Source organism: Chiloscyllium punctatum, chromosome 11 (genome assembly GCF_047496795.1).
Source record: "Chiloscyllium punctatum isolate Juve2018m chromosome 11, sChiPun1.3, whole genome shotgun sequence".
Taxonomy (NCBI): Eukaryota; Metazoa; Chordata; class Chondrichthyes; order Orectolobiformes; family Hemiscylliidae; genus Chiloscyllium; species Chiloscyllium punctatum.
Window position 1 is genome coordinate 99,087,152 of NC_092749.1, and position 15,231 is coordinate 99,102,382.

General features: G+C 41.5%; 1 protein-coding gene across 2 annotated transcripts in view; it reads left to right on the plus strand.

Moving 5' to 3' along the window:
- taf5l (TAF5-like RNA polymerase II, p300/CBP-associated factor (PCAF)-associated factor) overlaps positions 1-15,231 on the plus strand; it is a 39,911-nt gene that overhangs the window by 11,467 nt on the left and 13,213 nt on the right. The window contains exons 3-4 of one of the 2 annotated variants that reach the window (XM_072581400.1): positions 3,759-3,863; positions 10,830-11,554. In XM_072581400.1, the coding sequence (XP_072437501.1) occupies positions 3,759-3,863; positions 10,830-11,554 (830 nt within the window). Of the gene's footprint in view, positions 1-3,758; positions 3,864-10,829; positions 11,629-15,231 lie in introns of both variants that reach the window. The other variant, XM_072581401.1, reaches the window with a different exon arrangement.

The window sequence follows — 15,231 nt, forward strand, 5'->3', positions numbered from 1 at the left end:
CCTTAATTGGATTGTATTATAGACCCCTCAATAGTCAGAGGGAAATTGAAAAACAAACTTGTAAGGAGATCTCAGCTATCTGTAAGAATAATAGGGTAGTTATGGTAGGGGATTTTAACTTTCCAAACATAGACTGGGACTGCCATTGTGTTCAAGGTTTAGATGGAGAGGAATTTGTTAAGTGTGTACAAGACAATTTTCTGATTCAGTATGTGGATGTACCTACTAGAGAAGGTGCAAAACTTGACCTACTCTTGGGAAATAAGGCAGGGCAGGTGACTGAGGTGTCAGTGGGGGAGCACTTTGGGGCCAGCGACCATAATTCTATTCATTTTAAAATCGTGATGGAAAAGGATAGGCCAGATCTAAAAGTTGAAGTTCTAAATTGGAGAAAGGCCAATTTTGATGGTATTAGGCAAGAACTTTCGAAAACTGATTGGAGGCAGATGTTCGCAGGTAAAGGGACAGCTGGAAAATGGGAAGCCTTCAGAAATGAGAGAACCAGAATCCAGAGAAAGTATATTCCTGTCAGGGTGAAAGGGAAGGCTGGTAGGTATAGGGAATGCTGGATGACTAAAGAAATTGAGGGTTTGGCTTAGAAAAAGAAGGAAGCATATGTCAGGTACAGACAGGATAGATCGAGTGAATCCTTAGAGTATAAAGAAAGTAGGAGTATACTTAAGAGGCGAATCGGGAGGGCAAAACGGGAACATGAGATAGCTTTGGCAAATAGAATTAAGGAGAATCCAAAGAGTTTTTACAAATATATTGAGGACAAAAGGGTAACTAGGGAGAGAATAGGGCCCCTCAAAGATCAGCAAGGAGGCCTTTGTGTGGAGCCACAGAAAATGGGGGAGATACTAAATGAATATTTTGCATCAGTATTTACTGTGGAAAAGGATATGGAAGATATAGACTGTAGGGAGATAGTTGGTGACATCTTGCAAAACGTCCAGATTGCAGAGGAGGAAGTGCTGGATGTCTTGAAACGATTAAAATTAGATAAATCCCCAGGACGTGATCAGGTGTACCCGAGAACTGTGGGCAGCTAGAGAAGTGATTGCTGGGCCTGTTGTTGAGATATTTGTATCATCAATAGTCACAGGTGAGGTGCCGGGTGACTGGAGGTTGGCAAATGTGGTGCCACTGTTTAAGAAGGCCGGTAAAGACAAGCCAGGGAACTACAGACTGGTGAGCCTGACCTCGGTGGTGGGCAAGTTGTTGGAGGGAATCCTGAGGGACAGGATGTACATGTATTTGGAAAGGCAAGGACTGATTTGGGATCATCAACGTGGCTTTGTGTGTGGGAAATCATGTCTCACAAACTTTTTTGAGTTTTTTGAAGAAGTAACAAAGAAGATTAATGAGGGCAGAGCAGTAGATGTGATCTATATGGACTTGAGTAAGGCGTTCGACAAGGTTCCCCATGGGAGACTGATTAGCAAGGTTAGATCTCATGGAATACAGGGAGAACTAGCCATTTGGATACAGAACTGGCTCAAAGATAGAAGACAGAGGGTGGTGGTGGAGGGTTGTTTTTCAGACTGGAGGCCTGTGACCAGTGGAGTGCCACAAGAATCGGTGCTGGGCCCTCTACTTTTTGTCATTTACAAAAATGATTTGGATGTGAGCATAAGAGGTACAGTTAGTAAGTTTGCAGATGACACCAAAATTGGAGGTGTAGTGGACAGCGAAGAGGGTTTCCTCAGATTACAACAGGATCTGGACCACATGGGCCAGTGGGCTGAGAAGTGGCAGATGGAGTTTATTTCAGATAAATGTGAGGTGCTGCATTTTGGGAAAGCAAATCTTAGCAGGACTTATACACTTAATGGTAAGGTCCTAGGGAGTGTTGCTGAACAAAGAGACCTTGGAGTGCACGTTCATAGCTCCTTGAAAGTGGAGTTGCAGGTTGATAGGATATTGAAGAAGGCGTTTGGTATGCTTTCCTTTCCTGGTCAGAGCATTGAGTACAGGAGTTGGGAGGTCATGTTGCGGCTGTACAGGACATTGATTAGACCACTGTTGGAATATTGCGTGCAATTCTGGTCTCCTTCCTATCGGAAAGATGTTGTGAAACTTGAAAGGGTTCAGAAAAGATTTACAAGGATGTTGCCAGAGTTGGACTACAGGGAGAGGCTGAACAGGCTGGGGCTGTTTTCCCTGGAGCATCGGAGGCTGAGGGGTGACCATATAGAGGTTTACAAAATTATGAGGGGCATGGATCGGATAAATAGGTAAAGTCTTTTCCCTGGGGTTGGGGAGTCCAGAACTAGAGGGTATAGGTTTAGGGTGAGAGGGGAAAGATATTAAAGAGACCTAATGGGCAACATTTTCACGCAGAGGGTGGTACGTGTATGGAATGAGCTGACAGAGGATGTGGTGGAGGCTGGTACAATTCCAAGATTTAAGAGGCATTTGGATGGGTATATGAATAGGAAGCGTTTGGAGGGATATGGGCGGGTGCTGGCAGATGGGACTAGATTGGGTTGAGATATCTGGTTGGCATGGACGGGTTGGACTGAAGGGTCTGTTTCCATGCTGTACATCTGACTCTAAGATAGCCTAGACATTAACTTTCATCTTATTTCAAGGCAGGTGTAAGGTGCTGTGCTCCAGATGTAATTTGATTGGTCACACTATTCAGCTTTAAGCAAAGCTCCCTTTATTCTTTCCCCACAGTTAAAAATGCAAACAGAGGAAAGAAGAATTGGTATAACCTTATGTCTATTAGCAAACTTAACAGAGCAATAGATTATTTAACTAATAAACAGCAACTATCCCAATATAGTGAGATATTATAAACGCACTCTTGGCAAACGCAGATTCAGTAGAACAGATTGTCTTGCATGCGATTCTGGCAACAGAGAATATTTCAGCTAAAATCTGGAGCTAAGAGTTCTGGTGTAGATAGAGAGAGAGAGATGGACAGACAGCTTCCACTGCCAACTTCCCCTCAACAACTGCTGAAAGCTAAACTAAAACCCGGATTCTGTAGGAGCCTGACTCCACCCATTCATCCTGCTTCTATTGTTCAAACGTATTTTAAAAAAAAAAATCCCAAGGTCCCTCAAGCTATTTACTTTATTGGCTACGCGTAGACCACTCGGCGCCTATGGCTGAAAACCACTCTTCCGAAATGAAAAGGACAAAATACACCTCTAAAGCCATAGCATCGACATGGTGTACAGCTTTTGTAAAAATGCAGTTATTGAAAAGTTTATTTGCAACTGTCCATATCTAGAACCACCTTCAAGGCCAATGACAGGTTTTGCAAGAATTCATAATACAATGGCCCAAATGTTGTCTGAGCTACCTGTGTGTTTTTTTTAAGGCAGTTGCTGGCATGTACCAGTTGAAACTTCCATTTTTGCAGGGTTGTTCTCAACCCAGCTATCATTTCACACTACAGTCTGTTGAAAATCTGCTGAATGAAGGGGATATATGTTTTTAAGGAGAGGTATGTGTGTTTATGATAGCATATAATTTGCTGTAATGAAATCCCAGTTGATGGCTGGAATTGATAAAGCTTTGAAAGAATTGTGCGTCGTGCCTTGAAATTGCCTTTGTCACTCCTTAGTCAAACTATTTAATTATAGTTTCATCTGCATACCAGTTGAATTGCCCTTGTCTCCTGTATAAGTGATCTCAGCTTGTCAGCACAGTTATTTTCAAATGGAAATTTCATGGCTAGATGCAGTTTAATTACACATGCCAGGTCTTTGCTGATTGCATTCATTTTATATTTTCAAAAACAGTTCAGACAGAGTCTGGTTCTCCCAATGTGGTGTCTGCAGCTCCCTGTCAAGCTGATCCTAATCAGTATGAAATACAGTTTGCACGGCTGAAAATCTTCCTTTTTGGTAAGTTCAGACAGAAGCAGAATACATTTAGTGATTAAAAATGTTTAGTTTGTATAAAGTGGTTCATGAATTGAGTTTGTGCATCTTGATCTTTGCATAATAATGTTTCTGAAATTGATAGCTCACATTACAAAACTACAATGTACTTGTCACAATATAAATTTTTCCTTTTTTAAAAAGCGCAGTGGTCGGAATTTGTCTGGTATCAGAATTAGTTAAAAACCACTTTAGCCATGCCAGCATCCGAAGAAAGATTTTCCATGACACCTGACTTAACAGTGCAGTTACACAAATTTAAGCCTCCACCTAAATTCAGAACATAACCACAGGCTTGGGAGACGTGGTATAGCATGGTTGGAACATAGAACTAATAATCCAGAGGCCTTGATTAATGATTCAGAGAATTAAGTTTGACTTCCATCACAATCAAGAAATTCATTTAATTGAATGAATCTGTTAAAAGCAGTAATGGCAATTTGGTTGTTGTAAAAGCTCATCTGGTCCTCTAATGTCCTTTCCAGGAAGCATATCTCCTGCCCCCAATCAGTCTAACCTGCACATTACTCTGGATGCACAGCAATGTGGCCAACTTTTGTGGTTTGCTCTTAAAAGGTCTAGCAGCCACTTGGTTGTACTCCGGCAGATGGCTTGCCATCACCTTTTTAAAGGGTAATTTGGATTGGTGATAAATGCTGGCCTTGCCAATGACCGAATGAATCAGAAATGAATGTTTACGAACTGCTTTAAGTAACTATGATGCAGGTACTGTATGCGTAGGAAGTTCACTAAGACTGCAGTGTGAGAAGCTCAGAAGATATGTCTTCTATTAGCTAATTTAAGATCTAAGTTGAACAAAACTTTGTTTTAAGTGTACTCACTTTTGTTCCTTTTAAATCATGCTTTCCTTTTTGAGAGGTGTCATCTAGAAAGAGAAAATCACTTTTTTCTATTGAAATTTTAAAGTTGTTCTCACAGGTGCCTTGGGAATAAGAAATACTTTCAGCTGCTCTGAACTCGCTGAACAAACCCACTGTCAGATGCATGTGCACAATGAGTCTAGTTTTACCTGTAATTGGTCTCACTATTCACAGTGGTGTGGCTGCGATTGGATGGAAATGGGAAAGCATAGCGATGAAGATAAATGTTCTAACACAGCTGGGAAAAGTAGCATTAAATACAGTGAGACTTTCACAAGATTTGAATAATCTTTTCACTTGCAAAGAATAATTGTATACTCCTTGGCATATGGAGAGTAAATTAGTCTATCCTCCAGAGCTGTGAACACTTTAAGCTTTAATTGTTGATTTGAGTTCCAGGAAACAGTTCATTTTGACTAACTTCATTAAATGCAGAAAATGGTATTGGTTCAATCACTCCAATTCTCTCAGGTAAAAGTTGCTCAAGAGAGTATCCAAGATATAGGGGCTTCTGTTGTTACTGCTTATTGAGTTCTAAGTTACCATATGCCAGTTTAATGAACTTACTAATCACCGTTAGCCTGAATATGACCGTTTGGTATTTTCCAACATTTTAGAGATAACAGGAGGCTGCCAACCCGTGTTTCTCCTAAGCTGGGTGCAATCACACCGCGCTTGTTCCAGATTAAGTCCCTCGCATGTGCAGCTCTGCAAGTAATGTGAAAAGTAGCGTTTGAAAAGAAAAGTGGCTGCCTGTAAGAATGAAATGAGTTTTGGTGTTGTTTCTGATACTTGGTATAATGGAGCCAGGCTTTGCCTTTCATCCATCCAGGAAACCTCTGCAATTCAGTATAGGTTCACCAGAAATGAATCTTGCCGGTGGGGGGGGGGGGGGGGGGGAGAATCTTGCCATTATTTTGATCAGAAGTAAAGCATATTACAAAACTGGGTAAATCCTCCTGCTGAATTTAAACCAGCAACACAAAAAAAAAATTCTGTGCAGTAATCTGTGAAAATTTGAGAGGCCAAGAACTAGTAAAAATAAAAGTAACAACTTTTATTTCTTAAACATAAGAGAATAATTAGCTAACAACTATTTACAACTCCTTCTTCCTCTAACCTATCTTTTACTTTCCTTTCTATGTTACTAGTCTAATAAAGCCCCCGATTAAGATTTACCAAAATTCAACTTTTCAAAAACTAGTCAGATATTGAATCTTCTTTTTTCTTCTTCGGGATTTCTGTTTCACAGGTCACTAAATGATAACGGTGCCTTGTAAGAGAGCTATTCTCCAGGCAGTCTGCAGATGTCATTGGCTTGGCAGTTCTCCTCGAACTGTTCAGGTTTTCCCAGTCTTCTACCCCCCCAAAGCATTGGATTGTGCCATTGGCTTTTAAGATTGTCAGTATACTAAATTCAAACTTGATTGGAGTTTGGTATTTTTGGGATATAACTTAAACTGATTAGCTGAATTTGAATTTGTTTCCGTTGTCTCCAGGCAACCCAGCTAATCTAGCTTTCAACCAAATTTTACACTGTTAGCTTATTCAAATTTTAACCAAATTTTACACTGTTAGCTTATTTATGCTGTATCAGGTAGTTCCACTACCTTTTTAACTCTCTTAAAGGTACAGTGCACCCACATCTTCATAAAATGGTGTCTGCACAAGAGAAAATCATTCATCCAGCCATGTCCTTGCCAGCTGTCTGCAAAAGCACTTTTGCAAGTCCCACCTAATTTTGGTTTTTTCCCCATTAGCCCTGCAAAGTTTTTGGCTTTAGATACTTATCCTATTCCTTTCTGAAAGTCTCTACCAAATATGTCTCCACTGTACTCTCAGCAGTGCATTCCAGATTTAAACACTTGCTGCTTAAAAATCATATTGCCTTTGATTCTTTTGCTATTTACTTTAAATCTATGTCCTCTGGTCCTTGACCCTTCCATCAGTGGAAATAGTTGCACGTTGTCTACTCTATCTCGACCCCACTTGGTTTTGATCACCTCCACGTATAATCTCCTCTCATCATTCTCTTTGCTGAGGGCAATATCCCTAGTTTCTCCTCCCTGTCCATGCAACTGAAATTCCTCAGCCTTGGAGCCATTGTTGTAAATCTTTCTAAACTCTTTCTTAAACCTTCACATGCTTCATAAGACATAGTCCCGAGAATTGGGCACAGTGCTCACATGAGACCAAATCAGGTTTTAAAGAAGTTCAGCTTTGTTGCATTTGTTCATTGTGCCAGTCTTTTAAAAAGTCAGCAATCTATGATATTTTTTCAACCTGTCCTGTCACTTTCGATGGTCGCCCGCCCCCCCCACCCCGGTCGCTCTCTCTTTCTCTGATCCTTTTAGAATTATACCTTTTATTTCCCATTATCTCTTCTCATTCTGTCCATCAAAATGTCTCATCTTGTACTTCTCTGCATCCAATTGCATTGGTTAACCATCTACCTGTTCCACCAACCTGTATGTCCAATTGAAGTTTATTGTTCTCTTCCTCACCCTTAACAGTGCTTTCAAAAGTTGTGCCCTCTGTTAACTCTAAAACTGCACCCTGCGTACCCCTGTCGAGGTCTTTTAGGTAAAGCAGTGGTGCAAATGCCAACCCTGGGGCACGCTATTATTTACCTGTTCAAGTCTCACTATTATGAAACCCAATCAAGTTAGGTAAGTATGTTTTTCCTAGAACAAATCTATGCTTGCTTTCTTTAATGCACTCTTGTTCAAGTGATGACTGAATTTATCTAGGGTTATTATTTCTAGAACCTTTCCCAATACAGAGGTTAAAATGACTAGTATTTGCTGGGTTTGGGCTGTTATGGACTGGACCGGACCAGACCTCCTCAGAATATTCTTAGGAGGTAGCCAAGACCCTAACTTTTTCTTATTTTAAAGGCAAATGGGAAGGGTCTGTTCCAGATGTAATGTGACTGCTCAGACTACTAGACGATTTAATTAAATCCTGTAGTTCAAATACAACCAAAGAAAGAGCAATTTAAAATAGCTCAACAGATTGGAAACTTAACAGAATAATAAATACAGTAACTATTACTAATTAACTGTTCCAATATAGTAATATCCCTTTAATGCACACCTTGACAAAAAAAAGGAAAATTCAGACACCGACTTTCTCTCTCACATTTCTCCAATCCAGCGGGGCAAAACATTAAGAGAAAATTCAGAGAGAGTAGTATTTACTGAAGCTGCCAACTCTGTTGAGACCCCGAAGCTTCTGATGCTATTGGAAAAACCAAAATCCAGAAATCCTTGTCTGTGAGAACTGGCCACACCAATTCAGGCTGTCCAACAAAATCCCAAAACCTCCCAAGGTGTTTCCACGACCCCAGACTGCTCAGCGCCTCTGCCTTACAACCTCTCTCCAAAAAGAAACTGGACAAAATGACCTCTTAAAAATTACAGCATCGTCAGAATACGTGTATCTTTTTTGAAAATAGGTATGACATTTGCCACTGTTTAGGTCTCTGACACCACCCCTGTATCTAGAAAGGAGTGGTGGATTATGGCTAATTTCTTTACAATTTCCACCTTTACTTCCTTCAGCATTTTAGCCAATTTAAATTGTAAGTACAGCCAACTTTTCTAGCAACGCTTTTATTTTGTTATTAATTTCTAAGCCAGCTATTACCCAGTTACCTACCCTTTCTCAATGACTTGGACAAAATCTCTTTCCTTTCCTTAGCCATTGTCTTTGCTTCCCTCCGCCGACCTCTTCCGTCAGGCAGAAGATACATAAGCCTGAATGCACGCACCAGCAGGCTCAGGAACAGCTTCTTTCCAGCTATTATTAGACTGATGATTGGGCACTCTAGCCTCAATAAGCAATGTAACATGTATCCCTCTGTCCGATGTAAAAACAAGTACTACTTGAGGTGGCCTCATTGGATACTTGTATGAAATATTAGAAGCAATTAACGAAGAGAGAGAGGGAGTAGTAGGGGATTTTGTAGCCTTTTTGAAGTGGATTGATCTGTAGGCCTGGACGAGATTTATCCCAGGCTGTTGAAGGAAGCAAGACAGGAGATACCAGAGGCTCAAACAGTCGTTTTCAAATTCTTTTTGGCTATAGGTCAAAGGACTGGAAGACTGCTAACATTCCCCCATTATTAAAAAGGGAGGAAGGGACAGACCAGGAAACAAAAGGTCATTCAGTTTAACCTTGTTGATTTGACTTATTTATTGTCACATGTATGTAAAGTGAAAAGCTTTGTTTCTGAACGGTACAGGCAGATCATAGTAAGCAAGGGCATGTAGATCATAAGGTGGGAAAGAAAGCTTAGACAGTGGCATGCAGGGTTACGTTGCACAGAGCGTGCGCTGGGCAAGTTCAACATTAACAAGATCAGCATTATTTGACGCTAGAGGGTCCATTCGTCAGTCTAATAATGGGCAGGAAGAAGCTGTTTCTGAACCTGCTGGTGCACGTGTTGAAGCTTTTACCTGACTGAAGAGGTTGTCGGAGAGTAATACTGGGGTGGGATGGGTTTTTGATGTTGGCAGCCTTTCCACGCCAATGAGCATGTAAATGGAGTCCATGGGTGATGAGGAAGTTACTAGAGAGAATTCTGAGGATAGAATATACCTGCACATAGAGACATGGATTGTTTAGGGGTAGCATTGACTTGTTAGGGAAGGTCATGTTTGTCGAATTTGTTTGAAACTTTTACGGACGTAACCAGGAATTCTGATGAGGTTGATATATTTTAGCAAGGCTTTTGATAAGGTCACTCATGGTCGACAGATCAAGAAGGTAAGAGCCCACTGGATCTGAGACAAAGTGGCACGTCGGATCCAAAATTGGCCAAGAGGCAGGAAACAGAGACTGATCGAGGGATGTTTCTGTGACTGGGAGCCTGTTTCGTAGGGTTCCACAGGACTTGGTGCTGGGATGTTTAGTGTTTATGATGTTCATTAATGATTTGGACTTGAATGTAGGGAATATGATCAAGAGGTTTGAGGATGACATGAAGATTTAGGATGGTAAATGGGAGAGGTTAGCCATAAACTGCAGGGTGTTATCAGAAGGCTTGTCAGCTGGGCAGAGCAGTGACAGATGGAATTCAACCTGGAAAATTATTGGTTATGTACATGGGAAGGTGAAGGATTAACATAGAAACATAGAAGATAGGAGCACAGGCTCACCACTCTTTGGGTGAAGAAATGTCTCCTCATCTCTGTCCTAAGTGGCCTACCCCAAATCCTCAGACTGTGACCCCAGGTTCTGGATGCACCCAACATCGGGAACATCCTCCCTGATGTTCCATCTATCCTGTCTCATCCTGTTAGAATTTCATGTCTCTATGAGATTCTCCCCTTCTTTGTCTGAACTCCAGTGAAAGCAATCCTAAGCTAGTTAATCTCTCCTCATACGTCTGGGAAATCTTTGCTGTACTCCTTGCGCAAGAGCAAACTTCCTTCGAAAAAGAGACCAAAACTGCACACAATATTCCAGGTGTGGTCTCACCAAAGTCCTGCACAACTGCACCAACACATCCCTGCTCACCATTCGCTGCCTTTATCACCTGCTGCACCGACATGCTTACCTTCAGCATCTGGTGCACAAGGACACCCAGGTCCCGCTGCACACTCCCCTCTCCCAATTTACAGCCATTCAGTAGTAACTTGCTGCCTTGTTTTTGCTTCCAAAGTGAATGATCTCATTTATCTGCCATTGATTTGCCCACTCAGCCCAACCTGTCCAGATCATGCTGAAGGATCTCCGCATCCTCGTCATGGTTCACCCTCCCACCCAACTGGGTATCATCTGCAAACCTTGATGTTCCATTTTGTTCCTTCATCCAAATCATTAATATATCTTGTGAATATCTTGTCCAAGTCTTTTGATCTGTACATCCTGGCTTACTATGATCTGTTTGTACTGCTCGTAACCAAAGCTTCTCACTGTACTTCAGTACACGTGATAATAAATAAATCAATCAAATTACTACCTTCTGAATATTGGGAAAGGTGTGTTCTAACAAGTGCTGAAAGTGTCATTACTCACATCCGTGTCTTGTTTCTGGTTCTAGATACCGACTCAAAGTACAGCCAAGAAGTGAAACAATTGCTCTATCCTTTATTTGTCTACCTCCACCTTGATATGGTTCACAGTGGTCTGAAGAGTGCAGCTGATAGTTTCTACAGTCGCTTTCATGGGATGTTCCTACAAAGTACGGATCAGAAAGACATCATGGAACAGCTCCGGACTACTCTAAATAGCCAGGACATTTACTCAAACTCCAAGCTGCGAAGCCTGACCGAAAATAAATATGTTCTTAGCCTTACTGAAGAAAGTTACAACTATCTCCTCCGCTACCTCCAGAGTGACAACAATAGTGCTTTGTGCAAGGTTCTGGCCTCTCGTGTTCAGCTGGATGTGCAGTGTTCTCCACAGACAGGCTATCAGCTGTATAATGCCGGGACGCTATCTCGCACCGAAGGGGTGGGCCTGGAGCCCTCTGAGCTACCCTCTACTATGTTGCAGAATGAAGCTGCGTTGGACATGTTGCAGGACAGCATAAAACGGGTAAAAGATGGGCCTCCCTCCCTCACAACCATTTGTTTCTATGCTTTTCACAACACGGACCAGCTGCTCAATACTGCGGAAATTTCGCCGAACAATAAACTGCTCAGTGCTGGCTTTGATAACTCTTGCATCAAACTCTGGAGCTTGAGGGCGAAGAAACTCAAATATGGCCCACAGCAAGTGGACGTCTCTCGGATCAACCTCGCCTGTGACATCCTGGATGATGAGGTACAAAAGTGTATCTGCTACCTGGGGTTCTATGCTCATTGGCTAAATCCAGCAGTTAGTATCAAGTTGGACAGGTCTGTTGTTTAATGTTTGGTCACTGGACAGATCTAAAAATTCAATTTTCATTTCTTTTTGTTCTCCTGGAGTTCAATCCTTTTTAACTCATTCATGTTCATAATAGGACAAAGAAGCAACCATCTTACCATGCAGTCAGTAAGACGCATGAGGTGAATCACTCGAAGGACTCGCATGCAGGTTACATTTCATGCTTCCAAGGCCGACTACTTTGTTTAACATGAATTTCAAGAGGTTTAAAATATTTAGGGATTGCTATTGCTGATGTTGAGGCTCCAATTTAATTGATGCAATCAATACCACAACCGGGTCTCCACTGACAGGCCTTTTAACCTTTTCTTCCACGTGTAATAATTTTACTTCAGCTGCAGTCAATTCTACATGGTTCTGAGTTGTAAAATACATAGTACGTTGGCCAGTGATCCACTCTGTGCGGATCTTAACACAATGCATTCAAGCTAGAAGGTCTCCATCACTCCTAACTCACTGACTTGGATAAAGGGACTGCGAGTTGTGATGGATTGGATTGAGGACATGCTGGATACTTTTTGTGTATACCATAGTTAGAAATGGGCCTGTTTTACTTGTTGTCCTGCACTTGTTCTGTAATCTGACTCTTATTTTTTCCCTTTGCCAACAGTGCTTTCCAATGGTCCTTCCTTTGTCTATTTTTTTTCTTGGGTATTATTTAAGAAAAGATGTCTCCAAGTGTAGGCAGCTAAATTATCCCATGGCAAGTGTATGAAAAAGGCAGCTTGCAGAATGTGGAACCCACCCTCTTTACAACATTCCTCTTTTACATACTTCAGCTCCGTCATCTGTTCTTCCCAGCATTCCCTTATCTAACAGAGTCCTTCCCCTGTTTCCCTTAAACCTGGCTCACAGAGGAAATAAAGTTTGGCAATCCACATTATGACCCCAAAGTTTGGCTTTGTTGACTCTTTTGATAACCCTTTGAAATTCAACAGATTGATGGTTCAAGCCCTGCTCCAGAGACATGAGAACAAAATCCTAGGCTGATACTTAGTGCCATACAGAAGGTGTGCTGTATTGCTGAAGTTACCATCTTTCAGTGAGATGTTAATTTGGCTTTGTTACATCTCTCTTGGAAATAAAGGATCATATTAAACTATGCCACTATTAAATATATATATGTCATTATTAAAGGAGATCGGGGGGAACTATCCCTGAAGTCAGTCGAGGAATGTGATGAAGTCAGCAGCTGGACTGGGAAAGCTTGGTAACATATTGTGGAGCTGCAAACTCTAAACCAGAATTAGCAGCTTTCTGTTCTGCACATGCATGGCCTTTCCCTGACCTAGGGGAACAGAGACCATCCTGAATGAAGAGAGGGGAGTTTTAAATCAGAGAATAGGGCAGGAGGGACAATAAATAACACAAGTACACTTTGGGGGGAATTTGATAAAGCTTCTGATCACGGTGAGGGAGGAAACTACGGAATCAGGGCTAGAGAAAATGTATTGGCTGCCCTGAGTGAATCAGCAGTCTGCCATACCCCAGGCGATGTCAGTGGAAGTAATGTTGGGGAAAGCTGGCGATGAGGTGTGAGGAGCAAGTTTGAAGGAGTTGTGTGATGGGCTTTGATAGCAGGCTAACAAGGGATTCACTGCCTCCTATTCCCGACCCCATCCCCTTTATTAAAAAAAACCATGAGGAAAGGTAGGAGAAAAGGCTTTTACTGCAATAATCAGAAGAATGACTTAAACTTGAACTTGCTTATGGCAGCTGGCAATGAAGTGTCTTTTGTTTTAATTGGACATTTCATTTTCACAATATCTTAAACAGAAGGCAAATAGAATATTTTGAGTTGAATGAGGGCAGCCATTGATTAAACACCTGTTGGATTTGTTATTGAATATAAAGCTACCTGTGTTCGTTTAGAATGATTGTTAACACAAACACCCATTATTGGGGACGCTTTTAACACTCAGAAATATAGAGAATATGTGCAGGAGTAGGCCATTCGGCCCTTTGAGCCTGTCCCACCATTCAATGTGATCATGGCTGATCATGCAATCTCGGTATCCCCCTCCTGCTTTCTCTCCATACCCCTTGACCCCTTTAGCTACAAGGGCTACGTCCAGCTCCCTCTTGAATATATCTGTAATGAACTGGCCCCGACAACTTCCTGTGGTAGAGAATTTCACAGGCTCACAACCGAGTGAAGAAATTCTTCCTCATCTCAGTCCTGAACGGCTTGCCACTTATTCTTAGACCTAATTCTGGACTTTCCCAACGTCCGGAACATTCTTTCCTCATCTAGCCTGTCTAGTCCCATAAGGACTTTATATGTCACTCACTAGATCTGAAGTCCTCCAGTATATAAACCCAGGGATAACTAAATATGTAATGACTGGAGAGGGTGTCTGTAATTCTCTGCTTCATGAGGATATTTTCTCCTATTCTTCATGTCAATACTTATCTTCGGAATGCACAAGTAAAGGGAAAATTGGACTGCAGAAATGAGAGCTCAATAGTGACTATATCTGGGAAAGGATGTTGCTAATAGAGAGATGTGGTGCTAAATCTTTTCTTCATACACTCATCAGGACAAAAGAGGTTTTCAAACTATCGCAATAATATATTTCGGGTTAGGGAAAGGAAGTGGATTAGCTGGCACATTGAATGATAGCTGATGTGTTCCCCCACAGAAAACAACAACTATAAGCTTCCCGGTAATTCAAAAGAGGAACAGGGCTTAAACGTATTCCATTTGTTTGAGGAACACCCTTTTATGGAAATGATTCTACGTCCTTCAGAAATCTTAACTGATTACCTCAAATTGCTTATTAATGCCACTATTGGTTCACTCAGAATTGTTCAGCCTATACTGTTCAAGCATGGAATCCTGTAAACCGATGGATGTTTTGCTTTGGGTTTTGCAAGCGGGGCCTGGTTCGATATGGTCTGTATTCTGCCTTTTCTGAAAGAACACGTTGTATGATCTGATGAGCTGGTTGTTGAGACAAGGACGCAATCTATGTACCTGACATCAAATCAACCCTGAAATTCATCCAAATTTTAGTGGTGTCTGTTACATGGACGTGATAATGAGGAATAATATCATAGTATGTGAATGAGTGGGAAGCGATGAGAAGTTAACGTGAATGCTTTCGAGGGTCAAAGGGCCTGTACTGCGCTGTAATGTTCTGTGTTCTATATTGTCCCTCAAAGTGAAAATACATAGTCTAAGGATGTGAAAGTACACTGCAACCTGTGGGAGAGAGTGGAGTTACTCAGCAGTTATCGAGATGTCAAAGAAAACTCAAAGGACTGTGAGCATTGGTCCGTTTTACTGTTAGAATTCCTATGTAAAAACAAGTACTACTTGAGGTGGCCTCATTGGATACTTGTATGAAATATTAGAAGCAATTAACGAAGAGAGAGAGGGAGTAGTAGGGGATTTCGTAGCCTTTTTGAAGTGGATTGATCTGTAGGCCTGGATGAGATTTATCTCAGGCTGTTGAAGGAAGCAAGACAGAAGATACCAGAGGCTCGAACAGTCGTTTTCAAATTCTGTTTGGCTATAGGTCAAAGGACTGGAAGACCGCTAACATTCCCCCATTATTAAAAAGGGAGGA